This window comes from Marmota marmota, unplaced genomic scaffold (assembly GCF_001458135.2).
Source record: "Marmota marmota marmota unplaced genomic scaffold, marMar, whole genome shotgun sequence".
Lineage (NCBI taxonomy): Eukaryota > Metazoa > Chordata > Mammalia > Rodentia > Sciuridae > Marmota > Marmota marmota.
In genome coordinates, this window is record NW_026000153.1 from 11022310 (window position 1) to 11040823 (window position 18514).

Genomic DNA, 18514 nt, shown 5'->3' on the forward strand with positions numbered 1-18514 from the left:
ATTTTAAAAATAAAAAGTTTAAAAAAGTTTTATGTTTGCTCCTTGCAAGACCAACTGAAAAATGCCTTCCAAGAGTTAAAACAGGAACTATGAATAATTAGTTCCAGACATTGAAATAACCCAAATGTGCATGAGTAGGATGTCATGTTAGGAATGGAATATGCCTTAGAGGCCAGCCTTTCAGGTATGGAGCAGCTGTTCTCAAGTGTCATCCTAAGACAATGCCACCTAAGAAATGCAAATTCTATGATCTCCATCTTAGGCCAAGGGAATCAGGACTTTTGTGGGGGGGCCAACAATGTGGATTTTCCAGGTGATTCTGATGCCTGCTTATTTTGAGAAGGACTGGGTTAGAAAATCTCATGTCCCAAAGATGTCAGAATTAAGGTGTCCCTGTTAGGAAATTAGTTATGCAGGAATGAACAAAGCTAAACTGACTTTCCTCCAAAGGGGGGGAAAAATAATGCAAAAACATGGAGTTACAATTTAGACACCAAAGCAAGATACCAAATTGCAGTTTAATATATAAAAAAAATAAAACTTTTAGCCACTATGTATTTATCCCTAATGCTTATGTCCCTTGCTGAAAATGATATAAAGTAGTACCAGTGACTCTTGCCATAAATATAAGAAACGTCTGATAATCCCCGTGCCTATCATCACCAATGAAGAACAGGAGTTTCATGGAACATACTAAAGTTTCTTCCTTTTTTTAAAAACTGCAATCTGAGTCAAACCAGTTCATAGTTATCTGACTGTAAAAGAAGACTTCACATGTTCACTGTCAAGGTAGAAATGAAAATAGAGGCAAGAAAACCACTTCCTACGTTTTCATGATCTTTTTTATTTAACATAGATAGTACATGTAAACAAGTGGCATAAAATTCATAAAAATACAATACTCCTACACAATATCAATTTATTCCTGATACATCCTTTCATTTTCTCCTTAATGTCACTGGCCTACTTTAAACAGCACTTTTTCTGCCAAGCATTTTTGGAGGCTTATCTTTTTATGGAAACACTGCCCCAGCTTTGTTTTTTAAAATATCATAGCAATAGCATTTTCAATAGCCTCTTTGCCCATCTTTCCTTTTCCCATACTAAAGCAAAAATATTTTTAAGTGCTAAAAACATGTAAAATACTGAATTTTAATACTGCTTTGTCATGTATACTGAACCTACTACTACTCCATGTTACCATGAAAGTATTTAATATCCTACAGCACCGGCTGCTACTGGAGGTGCTCAAGGCTGAGTGTGCCATGGTCCCTCAGGCTTCTGCTCTAAACAGACTCACCTAAAATAGAAGCAGAGACTGCTGGTGGAGTTACATTAAGAAATATTGTTACAAAATAATTCTTCTGGAAAAAACTAATTTAGACTGCTTTTAATGTTTCCCAGCATATGAAACAATTTGTAACAGTATTTTAATGTTTTGTTTTGTTTTGTTTGCTGTACAGAATTTCCAATCATTACATGTGAACTTACTAGGAAGGGAATTGTTAGAGGGTGAGAAGAATAGAGAATGACTTTAAAAGTACGGTTGAAAAACTATCCTGAACTGCTGGATATGCAACAGCAGGTGCACTTGTTGAGGAACAACTGCAGATAATGCAGCACACACCTGCCCTCTCCCACCCATGTTGACTCTCCTCTTCAGCCCCAAATGCCTTCTTCCCATTTTTTCTGGATTGCTGCATTATTGATCAAATGTTACTCCTAATCCAAAAATTCCCCAGCTGCTTCCCTACTTTTGGGCAACTGGCAAAGCCTAAGAAATAAGATGGTTGAGTAGCAAATGAAAAAGAGTGACTGTACATCTGCAGAACACTGACAGAAGCAATCTCCTGAGCTGACTCCAGGTAAGGAGAAGCCCTGGGAGGTGCCGGCTCTGGGGCAAGGCTGGAGATGGTGCCCCTCTCGGAGGGTACACTCAGCTGTGCATGCTCTCTTTTGCAGCTGACCAATACAAGCAAACTAGTGCTTCCCCCAGACCAGGCTTGTCCTTGGGCTCTGGTAAGAAGGCAGAAAGAGAACAGCTCTTCTGTGGCTCCCAGGAGTGGGCACCGGAAACCATCCCTGAGGACTCAGGTCTCAAGGACAATCCACAATGAGGTTAATCTGCCTGTGGTTAATAAAGAGAACACTGTATAATTAAATGTGTAGTCAGCCATAATCATGGTTTGCTTAGAATTTAAAACCTGAAAAACCCTTTCTCAAAATAATGAAGATTCATCATTTTGAACAATTTCACTTCACACAAATTAATTTCTAAGAAACAAAAATTTATATGAGGAATTCAAAGCAGGTTTGGAAATTTTTCAAAATAAAAATAGAAAAGGATAAAGAAGAAGATGGAACGTACTTATTCCTCATACTCAAATAATGGTTTTTAGAACCAAAATTATAACATAAGGCTTAAGGCTTTGTCTTAATAAAGACAGGCAATCTGAAAGTAAAACAGAAAAACTCATTCGTTTATCATTATTCATTTACTTTTTTGACAGAAAAAATTAGTCATGTTTCATTGTATCTTAGTAGTAAAAGAAGAATTACCATATGCTACAGTCTACCATATATTATGTCAACCTGAATATACATTAGTTTGTAGATGCAATATATTTGGGGTTGTTCAAAATAGTTTGTTTTTTTTAAAACTAGAATTAAACATGAAAAAATTTTAAAGTGGTTTAAAGTCATTAAAATATAAACATTTGAATAATACTAAAAATGAGAAAAATACAGTTACCATTATTATTATTATTATTATTATTTTTACTAAGAATAAGTACTTGATAAGCAACTTGGGTAAATAGCACTTATCTGAAAAAACCTTGTGAGTGGTATAGAGACACAAGAATGCCATATGGTTGGAAGTTAGAGGGATTTGGTCCTAACCATTAGCTTCAAGAGTCTGGATTAAAAATGGGCAGAAAAGGCCTCATTCACAAGAGCAATAGAGAACAAAATGAACACGAGGAAATGAGATGAACAGATAATTCCAGAAAGCAAATACCCACATTTGTGCCATTTACTAGAACTCAAGTAATGAGAGGGCTGGCGGGACTGAAAACCTACATGAACACTGCACTGTCCAAAGACAAGAGCAGGAGGCGAAGAAGTAAGCAAGGGGCGTTAATAGTCCACAAACTGTAAGGGAAGCCCCAACAGAATTCAGAACTGATTACATTTTTCATATGGCCTTTGTCATGACCATCATATATTTTTTACACAGCTGGCTTTGCTCACTTTAGCACAAATATTGAAGTCAAGTACAAGCATATACTCATTTGCATAGCAAATTTTAAGAGGTGCATTAAAATGGTAACCAACTGATGAGGGTATATGCCATTTTCACAATCAGAATAACATTCAAATTTACCAAATAAAATGTTTTCTATTTGAAAACAGTTACCTATAAAAATTTTGGGGATTTGAATTAAAAACAATACATGACTTATTAGCAAAACATTAAAACCATTACTGATGTAATTCTCTGTAGGAGGCAGGTCATGAAGTAGTAGTCATTCTTTTATAACTTCTAGAACTTTGTAAACACTGTTCTGGAATACAGTGGTGAAGTGAGGCTTTGATTCCTTCACCAAGAGATTACATAAGGGAGTTTTCCCAGCATTGGCAGGATCTTCCACATCCCAAATTTCAGGCATGCTGCAACCAGGCCTAGGAAAAAATGAATGTACCCATTAAAAATCAGTGCACATTATATATCTACAGATAAAGCAGAGCATACTTTTTATATTCCTGATCTCATCTCATTTTTTTCTTCTTAACTTAGTTTTAAAAAATGACAGTTATTTATATTTTGGTAATCTGCTGTAATTCCTCTTTAGGACAAGGTAATGCAGCAGAAGTGACTATAAAAAAAGAAAACAGACCTGCAGAATACATGCATGCAGATGCTGGAACAAGAGATACCTCAGTGAAATTCTGTCCCAGTTATTTACCAAGAATGAAGTGTTGGGCTGTTTCCTTCACTCATCTCAGTTTCCACATTTGTGAAATGCCCATGACATAAATTTGTTGTGAGGATTGAGAGAAACCAGATATCTAGCATCATGCCCAGCACATAAAAGTATGTATTGATTTTTTTAAAAAATTATAAATGGTAATTATGTTCAGTTTATAGGGAAGTTGCATTAATTATATTCTACATGCATGAATTTAAAGAAAATTTGTAGTTTTAAGTTTATATCTTAGCAAAATGAAGAATTCAATCTTAAAAGCAATACATTTTTATAAAGAATGGTGTGAGAGAGTTTGGTACCAAGTAATATTTGCCTAAATAAGTGCTTCAAAAAAGCTTCATCCTTTATTTTAAATCAAAAACATTTTTCACAGATACAAGGTTCTAGAGTTTGATAAAGTTCACTTTCTTATTTGGTTCTGGAGAAATCTTACAAAACAGAAAAACTATAGAGAATTGACCACTGCTTATGTTTTGTTATAGTTGCTTCACTTGTTTTTGAAATAACAGAAAAAAACATTTCCAACGAGTTCTGGGAGTTCCGTGGCAATCTCACCCAGCTTTCCCCAATGTAGTAGGAGAGTAGCTGCTTCCTCTTTTTTAATAACAGCTTTAACCTTAAAGTAATTTGCCGTTATAAAAACATCAAAATACAGAACTAAACAAAGTAAAAAACTGAAAGTCACTGTTATCTCCAAAGTTATTTCCCAGAGGTGACATCTAATAAGCATTCAACATATATTCTGCAAAACCTTTTTATATGATCATACACATAAACAATTACAGACAAGAAAATATTTATATACACAGATGTTCCAGGGTTGTTTTCATAGAAATGGGATTATTTTAAAACTTGGAAAAATAAAATGAGGCCATTTTCCCCACTTTAGTAGATAAAAACCTACTTCATTGGTTTTAATAGTTTTTAGATTAGTGTTATTTAACTTTTCCTTTAAAAATATAATTGTTTTCAATTTTATAATTAAAAGCAATGCTATTATCAACATTTCTATGCCTATCTTTCTTTTTTAAGTTAAACATCTGGAAGCAGCATTATCATTCAGTCAAAGAACTATACAACTTTTCATTTTGTCAGATTAACTCTCAGGGAAGTTTTGCCAATAAATATCCCTATAAGGTGGGTTCCAGTGCATATTTTTGGGTGTGTCCTCAATAATACTGAATTCCATGCATCTTGAACATCTATGATAATATGGCTGGGCTTGGGGTTTCCACATTTTAATTTCCAAGCAAGTCAAGATCAATCTATTACAACACTGAAGAGCCAGAAATGGTAAATAGTGAGTAATATAGGAAGTAGAAAACTACCCTGAGTTTTCCAGAGTTGGACAGCTTTTAGGAAAAAGAATGGGCAAAAAGCTGCTTTTGTGAGCTCTATGAGCCTGCTACAATGCCCTTCAGTCCTTCTGTGAATTCCCTGAGGTTTCCCCAGGCTAGTCAGCTGTATTTTCTAATAACATTAGTGATGCTGGACATGGTAGTCAGTCCACACCTGTGGTCCCTGCTATCTAAGGATAGGAGTGCAAACAACCTAGGAAATATAGGGAAACCTCATCTTAAAAAAAAAAAAAAAAGAAAGAAAAAAGCACTAATGAGAATCTGAGTTATTTTCTTCTGAATATATGTATTTTACTTTTAATTTTATGTCCACTCTAAAATTAGAATTACTGAAAGAAAACAGGGAACTGAAAATAAAAGAGTAGTGTGCTAAAAACTCACCTACAATTTACATTCAGGTGTATTTTAGTATTTGTATTTGTAGACAGAGTGTGATGTATTCAAGGACTAATCAAGGCATTGATGAAGCCACTTGCAATGAGATCATGTACATTCAGTGCTCATAAATGTGCCAGGCACAAATTAAGCACTGAATAAACATTAGTCCCTCTTCCCTTTCCTTTTCTGAGTTCCCATTTCCTTCCCAGGTTCTGACATATTTTTATATTCCAATAATCTAAAAGTGTACCCAGCTGGCATAACCAATGGAGAGTGAAGGTCACAGCGAAAAAGAAAACCCCAATTCTGGTAGAAAGTTTTGTCAAGAAACTCAGTTCTGGGCTGGAGTTGTAGCTCAGTGTTGGAGTGCTTGCCTAGCACATGTGTGGCACTGGGTTTGATCCCAGCACCACATAAAAATAAATAAATAAAATAAAGGTATTGTGTCTATCTACAACTAAATAAGTAAAAAAAAAAAAAAAAAAAAGAAACTCAGTTCTTTATACTGTAGATATCAACATGAAATAAATATTTGTTCCTCTTCCTTTTCCTCTCAAGTGTCCCATTTGCTTTCTGGTCAGAGGAGAAAGCACAGTTTTTGTATTGTTTCAGATTGCTCATAGTGGACCTGCCCATGGTCTCCTGAGAGCATGTACAGTCTGGCTGAAAGCTTGAAGTAATTGACAGTGTTAATGAGTGGGGAAAACAGAAAAGAGAAATGCTTCTGGACTCCTGCTGGAACCAACACAACTATGGCACATCCAGGTCCTGATGGGGGAACCCAGCACCCAGCTTGTGAGGCTAAGTGCTCATAAGTGATCTGAAGCCAGTTGAATAGCCGCTGCCTTTATATTCCTTCTTATGTACATAAAACAATGTTCTGACTATCAGAATATGACATTACTACAGTTATGCAAATCCAAAGAGCTTCCCTAACACTTTAGAATGCAAAGCCTCTGCAATTTGCACATATTCAAAAGGGTCTAGAAAAATAATTGAAGAATCTTGAGTCAAGGTTCACTGCTCACTTAGAAGAAAAAAATACTATAAAAATTATTTTTATGTTCCAATAACCTGAAGGAAAGTGAAGCCTAAGAAAATAAAGACCCCAATTCTGTAGAAAGCTCTTTCAAGAAGCTTTCTTCCCATTGCAAATTTTGCCCACCATTGATTTATTATAATGATCTTATAACACTATTATAAGAGATGCTTATATCTTTTTTGTCCTAAATTTATAAATTAAAGGTAGTACATGAATTTCACATATATATCATATGTATTTCAATTGACATTGTCTTAAGTACTTAACAGCATTTTCTAAACTATAAGAACAATAGCATTTTCTATGAATCCTGATTAAATTCAAGTAATCTGGTACATATTCATAGAAAAAGCAGTTAACAATTATTTAATTTCCTTTTGGGCAAAGCTGAGTAGATGTTATGTAATAGAACTATTTGCACACAATTTTGTCTTAATAGCCTTGTATACTGATGAAGTATATGGTGGGAAAGTATAATCAAGCTATAGATACAGCACAGAAATAGCAACAGATACACTGAGAATCTTTAAGATGATAGTGTTCCATAAAATAGTCTTGATTTCTGGTGAAACTGCTCATGAGCTGGGCTCCTCCTGGAGGAAAGCTTTGGTCCTTTAATAGTAGGCTTCTGTCTGTCATCTGCTGTCTAGTCACCCAACTGTAGCATTTCTACACAGTCAACTCAGAATCTACATTTGCTTTTGGGATATTACTGATACCTGTAGCTATACTCTGCTTAGTAAACTCTGTGAGAACAGAAACTTTTAAACTATTGTTTAAAACTATTAACTTTCAAACCATAAACTCCATGAGTCACAGCTGATTTACTTCCTGCTCATTTAAGACATGATATATCAAGAAGGAAAAATTTCATTCTCAGTTGATGAGAATCCATCACATCCATTCACTGGACACTGCACAGTACAGACATGTGGTTTAGACCAGAGAGGCCCTGATTCTTAGCTGCTTGGACCACTTTACTACAATGAGACTACCTATTATTTGGTTTCAGACTCTGGAAGTCTTTTGAAAGAAAATAAATCCAGCTTTAAGTAAAAGTTTTTTAAAAACATCAAAGGCAAATATGAACAATTTGGGAGATTATCAATCAGTTCTATTATCCCTTTAAAGTTGTTGAGTGCAAATAAATCATTAGAAAAGATACTTAAAACAACTAGAAAAGAAGACAACTCCAAATAATAATATAAAAAGCTTTTCCACTTCCATTTTACAAAGTGTTAAATATATATGTATATAAAATATATGTATACTATTATATAAATATATATTTTAAACATATCACCAGCAAAATGCCTGTCATGAGCCTACATTGACTCTTCATGTTTTAGGATTATAAAATATTAACTGTGTTAAATACTCACTTGGATCTTCTTATACACCATGACTCTTCTAGAATGTAATAATTCACTTTTAATTTTACCAATTCTTGCTTCACTTCTTCAGCTGCTTTTCGACTATACATTGAGTATACTATTTTCGTTCTGGCTCTTCAAACAAAAATATGTGGGCAGAAAAATTTAAGATTAAAAGGACAGAGCTGGCATTATTTAAAAGAAAACATGGAATGGGACTACAAGAAAGGATCATGCAGAAGAATCAGGACAATAGTAAATTCCTCATAGTAGTTTCTGCTAAGGGGCAATGATGAGGTTGAAAGCTGAAGGCAGACAAGCACGAGAGTCCTAAGAGAAGAATGCAACTTTAACACAGGTCAGCATTTTGTTTTTGTTTGTTAACTGTTTTTAAATTCTTCACCACTCTATCACCCATAAGAGTGAAGAATCCTTTTGGTGGACAGGGATGATCTACAACAAACACAACAGAACTATTCTAAAAGGGCAACAGTCTCAAAACTTGATATCAATAACACTCAGCATTAAATGGCCCTCCATCTGACTTCTAGATTTATGAAAAATTAAACTTATTTAACAAAATTGCTCTGGAAATTAGTTTATTGTAATTGATTTTTAAATGAAAAGCTTTTTGTTTGTAAAATTTACATCCTGCTATTATGCAAAACAATATACTAAGAGGATTCACCTAATCATTTAGGAAATAAATAGCTTTACCTACCCTAGAATACACATCAAAATTAAATATATTTTCTCTTCTAAGAGAACACAAGTTTGTAATTTATGGGAGAAAAAAGTCTCCAAAAACACCCAAGGATCATTCTAGCAGGTAAAATTGGTGAAAAGCAGAAAAAACTCTCTGGGAATGAGACTGTATTTCAACTGACTCAGAATTCAAAAAGAATGGCCTGCAAGAAAACTGGGAGCCAATAATTTTCTGGGGGAACTGCAGGATAATGACTAAGGACCTGGGTATTCTGGAACTTGTTAACCTCCACACAATTGATATATGATTTCTTTCTTTCTGCCTTGTAGAAAAGACAACTCCAAAGGTTATAATCTTACTGCCCTGGGGAGCCTAACAGTTTTCTTTTGTTTTATGTTTTTGTTTTTTTCCTAACATAGCAGTCTTATTTCAGCATTCCAACCCTGATAACTGAAAATCTCAGTTCACTACACACTTTTTGAAACTTCCTAATTTTGCTTGTTTCTCCACTCACTATTTATATAGGAAATTTGTTTTGAACAACATAAGAGGTACTAACCTCAAGCCTGCATCTTCATAATGTGGATGGTTCACAACCGGCCGAAGGGCAGACAACTTCACACTTGCCATAGTGGGCATGGCACCTGCAAACACTGCATCTGGAAACAAGCAGAAGGCCCAAGGAGGACACTGGCGAGTGTGAGAAGGGGTTTCCTTCTAGTTAAACCCAATCATCTCACAGGTAAGAGCTGAGGCCCAGGGACGTTCATTACTTAAAGATTTAGTGGCAGAAAGCATGAAGCCACGTGGCCAGTAAAGCAGAGGTCAGCAACTAGGCTTGGATAAACTGTTTTCTTGGAAATTAGAGCTTTATCACCTCATCATTGAGGATTTCTTTTCTTTTCAATATCTCAGAAATCTCACGGATTCTAGGGAAGAAATATCAAATTGATGAGGAAAGTTTCATAGCACCAAGGAATTCTGGAAAATGGTTTAATATTCAATCATATTAAATGATTTAATATTCAATGCTAGTATCATAGTTCCCTTTTTGGTACATGAATAAAAGATTGTATTCCATGAGTTCAAGTAGGAATGTAAAGGACTAATACTAAAAACTTATTAAGAAAAAAGTGTAATAAATTTATTTTTAAATGTGGCATTTACAGTTTTGGATAAAGTTTGAAAAAATTCAAATATATGGAAAAATAGCAGAATAAATTACCAAGAAAAGATGCATGACATTAACATTTTCCCTGCAAACCATTTAATAATAGTCAGGAATAACATTTACTATCTGATGCTTTCTCTGTGTTTTTGGATACACTAGAAGCAGTACTACTTAGAAACAATGACCACTGGAACTAACTTTGGGAGGGTTTTTCAGTAGTATATAAAATTTTGAGAAAAACTCTCATCAAATGTCTTTTTACCTGGTTTGGTACTATATTTGATCCATTCTATAAGTTCTTCCTGTGGCAAATTGCTGAACTCCCCTACAATATTCCACTGGGTTTGAAGATTCGCTGAACCTTGAATTGACATTGCTGCTAGTACAGCAAAAACAACAGCACCAGGATGTACTTTGCAAAAGAGCCATCCAAATAACTAAAACCAAATTAAGAATACATCGATAATTGTTAGTACAAAACAGCAAGTATTCAATAAGGAAAAGGTCTTCCCAGAAAAGAGCATACTTTCTGCTACAGCACAAGATAAGGAATAACTATCCTAAGAAAAGGTTCCAGAGATATTGATTCATAGGATCAAAAGAATTCTACTATTAGCTTTATATAAGTGGGACAGGACTTAAGAAGCTGTTCTCTCAACCAGCTCTCTATACTCCATAACCAGGTAAAGCCAGGACCAGCTACACAATTTAAAGGCCCTTGTTCAAAATCATTAGGTAGTTAGAAACAGCAAGAACAAGTGCAAGGTCCTTCTGAGCTCAGGGCCCCATGCAGAGGTGACACAAGAGGCTCCAGTCCTGGGAAGCCAGCCCAGGATGAGGCTCTCTGTTACTTGGCACATTGTGGGATGGGTTTGAAGATGAATGACACCCAATCAGCCTCCTTTCCTGGCCCAGTCTAGAGAAGTCAGAAACCAGGGAAGGTGGTGCCCCTCCAATACAGTTCCAACATTCTGATGGGAAAACTTGAAGCTGGTCATTTATTCCATACTAAGATAGTCCACCCTCAATATCAGCACTTTGTTCTGAATGTTCTCTCCTAAATTATTTTTTTTTGTATGTCTGCAGAGTTGGATCTCAAGCTTCTTGAGGTCATATATATACTTTTTTTTTTTTCTGTCCATTACTATTCCCATCCCTAGACACCTGTGGCTTAGTAAATATTTGCTAAATTTGAGAGAGGTGCTACTTTTGCACCTTGGCTCCTTGACTGATGAGAGGGTGACACTATGGAGAAGCATAAATCAGTGAATGCAGACCAAGGGGGCAATTCCAAGAAAATACAAGCAGTAAATAACCAAGGATGAATTAAACTAAATTTCAAAAAGTGAAAATCAGGAATAGAAATAGAAATGTACACTCAGTAAATGAGAAAAATATACTTGATACTCAAGAACATATTATTTGAAAGGATTTTTATAACTTGAAGTTAATTATTAGAATTCTTTTGTGACATGGATATAAGAAAATTATTTCTATAATTAAGTCCTGCTTTCTATCAACACCTGCATTTATTCCTCATGAATTCAGCATGCACAGATTAATGTGTTGAATAGTGCCAAGGACTATTTTATAAGTTAGAAGACTAGGCAGTGATCAGTGTTAGTCCTTATACTTTAAAAAGCTGAATACAAGACCATAAAGAAATTTAACTATAATGACTTACAGAAGCATGGGTAACTCAACATCACTTTAGGGCCACTTGATAATTAAAGCTGGGGTCAAATTATTACAGCAGTTAAAACTCCACCATTATGACCATGTTACCTGTCTAGAGCAGATCAAGGAAGCCATAACACACATGTGTGGTGTCAAGAAGAGTTTTAGTCTCATAATCAAAATGCCAAGGGCTGTATAAGCTAACAGTTGCAATGCATGATAAACCAGCTGAAAGAAAAAAAAAAGTATTTACTCCTACTATTCATAAAGTTTAAGAATATACCATTAAACTGGGAAATATACAGAAAAGGCTCCTTTTTTCTTTGTAACAAAGATTAATACTACTTTCATTTCTGAAATTTCTAAAGCAGTTCTTAAGATTTACTTTCAAACTGTATCATTTTAGTAAAAGACTAAAAATTTGAAGTCTATAAGACAAATACTTCTGTAATTCCACTGAAGTCAAGACTGCTGTTAATAAAGCTTACATTTCTGACCCTACCTTGGTGTTATCACCAAACTAAGGCAAGGAGAGTGGTAAGAGAAATGATTGCTCCTGAGGTGCCAAGGAAGCCAGGCTGGCTCTAAAAGAGATGGCGGCACAACATTGAAGCTGCAGGACAACGTGAGCTCAGAGGAAAAGTGGTTACCAAATCCCACAAGGACACCTAACTCAATGGGCTCCAGAAATCAGCTGCTGTTACTATGAGGATTACCCAAGCAGAGCAAATGAATTTCCTACTTGTTTTAACAAATGAGTGGCCAGTAAATCTGCATGTAGCATTCTCATAAAAACATATACTGGGCTATTTTGAAGATGATTAATGACAATTGCCAATACATCAAGAAACCAAAACTAGAAAGGAAGATCAAATATATATATATATAAATATTAAGATAAATGTTAGTAATGTTAAGTCTTTACCTCTCCATGATCAAACTGATGTTTTCTGAAACAGAAAAAAAAAAAATACTGCTATTATATCATTACTGAAGCACTTACTTCATTAATTTATATTTTTATTTTGTGAATATGAGTTTTACAATCTCTATAGTATTCCCCCAGGACACATATATGTAAATAAAAATAACTAAAAGTTATACACCAAAACTGGTATTATAACCACTTAAGACAGTTTATTTTTTAAAATGACAATGTTGTATTATATCCTGAATATATGACTACTTGGTATTTATTATTATGACAATAATAGCATGCTTTGTGTACCATATGCCTCACTGGTGATATGCTAGCAGAACAGAGAGTGCAAAAGAACTCTATGGCTTCACATTCCCACACACAGTGAAGTGGGTCCCTCACTTTCCCCATATTCTGCAGCTACAGTAGAGACAACTGAAGGTTGGGGGATCACATACTAGATTTTTCTCAGCACTGGCTGTAGAATATACAAATATGCACAACATTCCACCTTTAACTTTTCTTGACAGCCCTCATTTCTCTAGAAAGATCCATGCTTAGAGGCTGATGACTCCTGCCCACATCTCTCCCTATCCCTCCATTGATTCTCATCACAGCAGTAAAAGCAATCTTTTAAAAATAGTAAGGTGGTTGTGCCAGTCTGTCTTTAAAGTCTCCGATGGGCACCCTTTGCAATTAATGTGAACTTGCAAATCCCACCAACTGCACATGGTCTTCCTAAGCTGGCCCCACTTGTCTCTTCCCATACTGCCTCTAGTGCTCTTACCACAGACTAGTTCACCCCTTACTATATAGAGAGGCCTCTGGCTACCCTATATCCAGTGTCCTCACCTTGATCATTCCTACACCTCTTCCCTGACTTACCTTCTTACACAGAAAATGTTCTTATTAGTGGTGTGTCTCTCTATACTAAAGTGAACCCTTCAGGAGTTCAGGGTACAAATCTATCCATCCATCCACCCACTCAATTTCATTGAGCACTAAACACTCTGGAGACAGAGGATTAACAAGAGAGAAAAAATTTCCACCCTCACAGAGCTTACATATAAGTCAAAGGAGACAAACAAAAAGTTAATACACATGTCACATGGTGACAAATGCTGCAGAGAACGGGAAACAGAGTGAAAGATGCAGGGGTCATGAGGTGCCTGGAAAGGCATGCATTAACCAGCCTGATCACCTAGTCATCAGAATATCTGTATATTCTACAGCCAGTGCTCAGAAAAATCTAGTATGTGATTCCCCAACCTTCTGTTGTCTCTATTGTAGCTGCAGAATATGGGGAAAGTGAGGGACCCACTTAACCTGAAGGAGCTAAGGGGAAAGCACTGAAGACCCTGAAGGGAAGAGTACTTCAGGCTGAGAGAGGAAAGGGATGTAAGAGCTCCATGGCAGGGAGGTTCTGATGTGCTAACCACAAACTCAGTATGTTGAGACAAGAGGGAAAGCAGAGAATGAGGAGGAGCATGATGGGACAGATCACAGTGGCTAAGAGGCCAAAAGACACAGGACACTAGAGACCAGGATGAGGGCTTTGATTTATTCCAAGTGATTTGGAAAACTGCTTGAAGACAGCAGTGACACAGTTTGCCTTCTGTTGAAAGGCTTTTTGCTTTTCAACAAAAGAACAGGCCTAGGCAGCAAGGGCAGAGGCAGAAAGTCAGCAAGGAGGTCAGGAGGCAACAATTCAGGGGAGGTACTTGTGGTATGGACCAGGATGGAGGCGCTCAGTGGTACTCAGAGTCTGCATATAATTTTGAAGGTAACAATGGCAGGATTTGCAGATGGATTGGGTGTAGAAGTGAATAAAGAAGAGAGTCAAGAATGAGGCCAGGATTTCTGAGATGAGTCATCAGGGGGATGAAGATACCATATGGAATGGGCAGTAGGGCAAACAGTCAGAGGTTCAGGTCATACAAGTATAATTTGAGATTCTCACTAGATACCCAAGGAGAGATGATTTTTTAAAAAAGCAGTCATCTGGAGTTTAGGAGAGAAGTCTGAGCCAGAGATAGAAATGTGTGAATTGACAATATACATCTTCTCTTGTGATTCACTGGTATGTCACCAAGACTTAGAACAATACCTGAAACTTAGAGCTCAACACTTTTTGAATGAAAGAACAAATACATCAGTAAACCCCTACATGTGTTTCATGTAATCTTAGGACATATCTGATTTAGGAATTTCACTCAAGAATATTGATAAATTATTAGCAAACTCAGCATGTATATGGATAAATAAAAGAGGGAAAATGGTCCCTTCATTCTTCTTCTTTCGTGACAAGTAAAAATTAGCAGTTTCCAATGTTAATATGCACTTATTATTCCAATTTACAGTCAAAGAAAGGGAGTTCCACAGCTACCAAATGTTACCAGGACTACATTTTGACTGGCTTCAGAGCTCAAACAGTTTCTACCACGTGATGCTGCCTCTACTTCACTTTGCCTCCTAGGTCTTTGAATGAAGGGAATACGGGTACCTCATGCCTTGATCAGTAAAATGTATCTTCAACTCCTTGCCTTTTTATGACATGACATGACTTTGATACTTATGCAAAAATGAAATGTCAATATACCATTTCCTTTCCAGAAAAGAGCTCTAACTCTTCTTGAATTGAAAACCTCATGAAGCTCAGTGGTTTTCTATAAGTATTTCTATAGCCGAGTTGTCTTGAAGGGACAGTTTATTTCTGTGAAAAGTTATACCTTTCTCTTTCAAAGCTACATACTACATGCTATAACTTTATAGCTTCTTCCTGAGCTCTTCAGAAATAATCTTATCTCAAGTGAAGAGAAAGTTTGTCAATATATGCCAGAACCTTTCTCCTTTCTTCTATCAACTCAAATGCTTCAGGTTCAGGTGAGAGCACAGTCATAGCACTATTTCCAAATGAAAACAAGGATCCCCTTAAAAGCACATGCAATAAGCTATCACTGTGTTAGCAAAAATTATGAGGTGAAGGACTATGCTGTGTATATTCGTGCTATAAAAGAAAATTCAGACACACAAAAAGTAAGTCAACAATCCCTACCTGCCCACATCCCCAAATTCAAAAGAATAAAATTAAAACATCCTTCACTCAATCTTCCACTCCCATATCTTAACAGTTGTGGATTTTATCCTTCCAGGTCACTCCTATGAATAAGTAAACATATAAAGTCTTCATATTTAAATAAAAGTATAATTGTTCTACATGTATATTGTTTGGCAATTTTTAAATCTACTGATGGATGATGAAACTGTTTTCATCAAGATGGCTCAACATTCCACTCTATGACTGGATCAAAATTAAGTCAATTCCTTCCTAATACATATTCTGGTTGTTTAATTTTTTTCACATTGCCCATGATAGATAACATACTAAACATATTTTTACCATTATTTCTACATTTCCATGAGCATTTCTATACAATTAATTTACATTGTGGGAATCTGCTGGCTAAACTCCAGGCCTACTGCATTGTTTGCTATGTACTGCTAAACTGTACTCCCACCTATTTATTCCAGTATGTACTGGATATTATTTTTACAAATCTTTTATGTAAAAAAAAGCTTTTAGTCTAATATTGTAAGCATATTCTCTGTGTTTATTTTTGTTTTTACTATATTTTAATATTGGCTTTATCTGGAATTGACTTCATGTAAAAAGTGAGGTATGAATCCCAGTTTTATATTATACTGCTCATTTCTCAAAAATAGGCAGTTCATTGGTCCAAAAACCACTTGCAGAAAAATTTATTTTCCCTAATTAACTGAGAAAACTATGTCCTTCAAGTACAGAAGATGTGCAGGGCTCCTGTAACATTGTAGTAAATAAAATGTGAGGGATACATAATTGATGTGCTGTGCTCTCCACAAGCAGGGAACAATGAGAAAAGCTAAGAGGAGGAATGAAAATAATAAAAAATATAAATTATCAAATGCTGAGTACACAAAACGTAAATATAAAATTAAATAGCTAATAAATAGAAGAGATAACAAAATTATTTTCTTTAAATATTTTTAGTTGTAGATGGACACAATACTCTTATTTATTTATTTATTTTTATATGGTGCTGAGAATTGAACCCAGTGCCTCACATGTGCCTGGCAAGCGCTCCACTACTGAGCCACAACCCCAGCCCCTACAAAATTCTTAATAACATGTTTACCTTATATGTGTCTGTTGTTTAGCTAAGATGCTCCACATATCACTAATAATCTGTAAATAGATTTTTAAACACTTTAGTAAAGACAATTTAAGAAAACAATTTACAGCATCTTCTAAACTTTAAAACTCTTAGTTGAAAATATGCTAAGTATGGAAATAACAGAACACTCAAAAATAGTAATTTACAGCAATATAAACTTATATTTGTATAATATTTGCTCATATATAGTACTCAATATTCCTATTAGGTAAGTTATACTACTCTCCTTTAGTAAGTAAGCAAGAAGCTCTGAAGGATCTCCCTAAAGGAAGACAACTACTAAGAAGCACTGCTGATCTTGAAACCAGATCTTCTGGCTTCAGATCCACATTTGGTACTGCTTCCATTATGCAAAGGTGTTGGGAATTATCTGTCCTTAATCACATATATACAAAACTAGAGAACTGGCTCAGACATAATTACAGTCAGAGCATTCAAAAGCCAAAATTACTCGCTATTCTGTTGTACTTAATAGTAACTGGGAAGTCATCTGATCTAAATCCTATCCCAATATGGATGTTTCTACAGCATTGCCAACAGTTTCCAGACCTTGGCAATATTACCTAGCTGCTGCTTGAATCTGTAACACTTTCCTAATTAGCCAAGATCATTTATGGTTTGAAGTCTTTCCTTCCTGGAATTGGCCATAACTTTAAGGAACCAGAATAAATGTAATCTTATAAATGGGAAACTTCTAAATATTTGAAAATAATTATCCTTTCTCTATTTGCATCTTTTCTTCTTTAACCAAATACCCCAGCTTTCTTAACCTGATCTAATAGTTTCTGTTATCTCTTGCCATCCAGGTTGCTGTCTTATGAACACATTCTGGATGGTCAATGTCCAATATTTTTTCAGTATCTACCAGGTGCACACCAGTAAGTAAGTATACAAAAGAGCAAAGCAGGCATGTGCCTGGCACACAGTGGGAACTATGACCTGACTGAAATTGAAAAGTGAGTACAAAGTTGAAAACTACACAGCGCTCACTGAAGGAGATGGTGTACAGCCCATCTTGTTCTTTCCTTATATTTTAGTGGACACAATAATCTTCTAAATCAGCATGTGTCAAATGGGGATGGTAATATCTACCTACCCCATAGGGATGTCAATAACCAATTGAGATGTGCATGTAAAAAATGTTTTGAGAGTGTACAAAGCACAGACTAAATGTATGAGAAATAATTATAGTCCATAATATTCTACAAATATATGATATTGAGTTAACACATCAATCACTAGTTACAAATCAGAACTTTTAGGGCTTACTGCCTCTTTATTTGATCACAGGTTAATATCAATACATTCTCTTAAAATACTCAAGAGTTACAATGTTTACAAATTACTAAAAACATTGAGAGTATCATACCTGTTCTTCCCTGAAGACTGGACCCTCTTGGGCTTGGTTTACATGTAGGCTTAGAATTGCATTATCAAAGCCAACCTGGAAGCCTAAACATTATCTAGCTCATCAGTACATCGTTAATTCTTTTTTTTTTCTTTTGAATAAAGACAATTCAAAAGTCACTGACACTAATCAAATCATCTAGAAAGGTATATGTTAAATATTTCGAGGGAAATATTACATAGAAGTTAAAAGTAATAATTTGCATAGGCAAAACTAACTTGTATCTGGGTTAATACAGTCTCTGATCATGTCTTCCAAAACTAGATGACTATCAAACTT

At 35.4% G+C, this 18514-nt stretch overlaps 1 protein-coding gene across 2 annotated transcripts in view; it reads right to left on the reverse strand.

Annotated features, from left to right (window-relative positions):
- Window positions 1–824: 824 nt before the first annotated feature.
- Dpy19l1 (dpy-19 like C-mannosyltransferase 1) overlaps window positions 825–18514 on the reverse strand; it is a 97928-nt gene continuing 80238 nt past the window's right edge. For both annotated transcript variants that reach the window (XM_015490218.2, XM_015490217.2), the window contains 7 exons: window positions 16789–16838; window positions 12620–12644; window positions 11803–11922; window positions 10280–10454; window positions 9406–9505; window positions 8150–8275; window positions 825–3684 (listed from right to left, as the gene is read on the reverse strand). In XM_015490218.2, the coding sequence (XP_015345704.1) occupies window positions 3528–3684; window positions 8150–8275; window positions 9406–9505; window positions 10280–10454; window positions 11803–11922; window positions 12620–12644; window positions 16789–16838 (753 nt within the window). In that variant the 3' untranslated portion in view covers window positions 825–3527. The remainder of the gene's footprint in view (window positions 3685–8149; window positions 8276–9405; window positions 9506–10279; window positions 10455–11802; window positions 11923–12619; window positions 12645–16788; window positions 16839–18514) is intronic.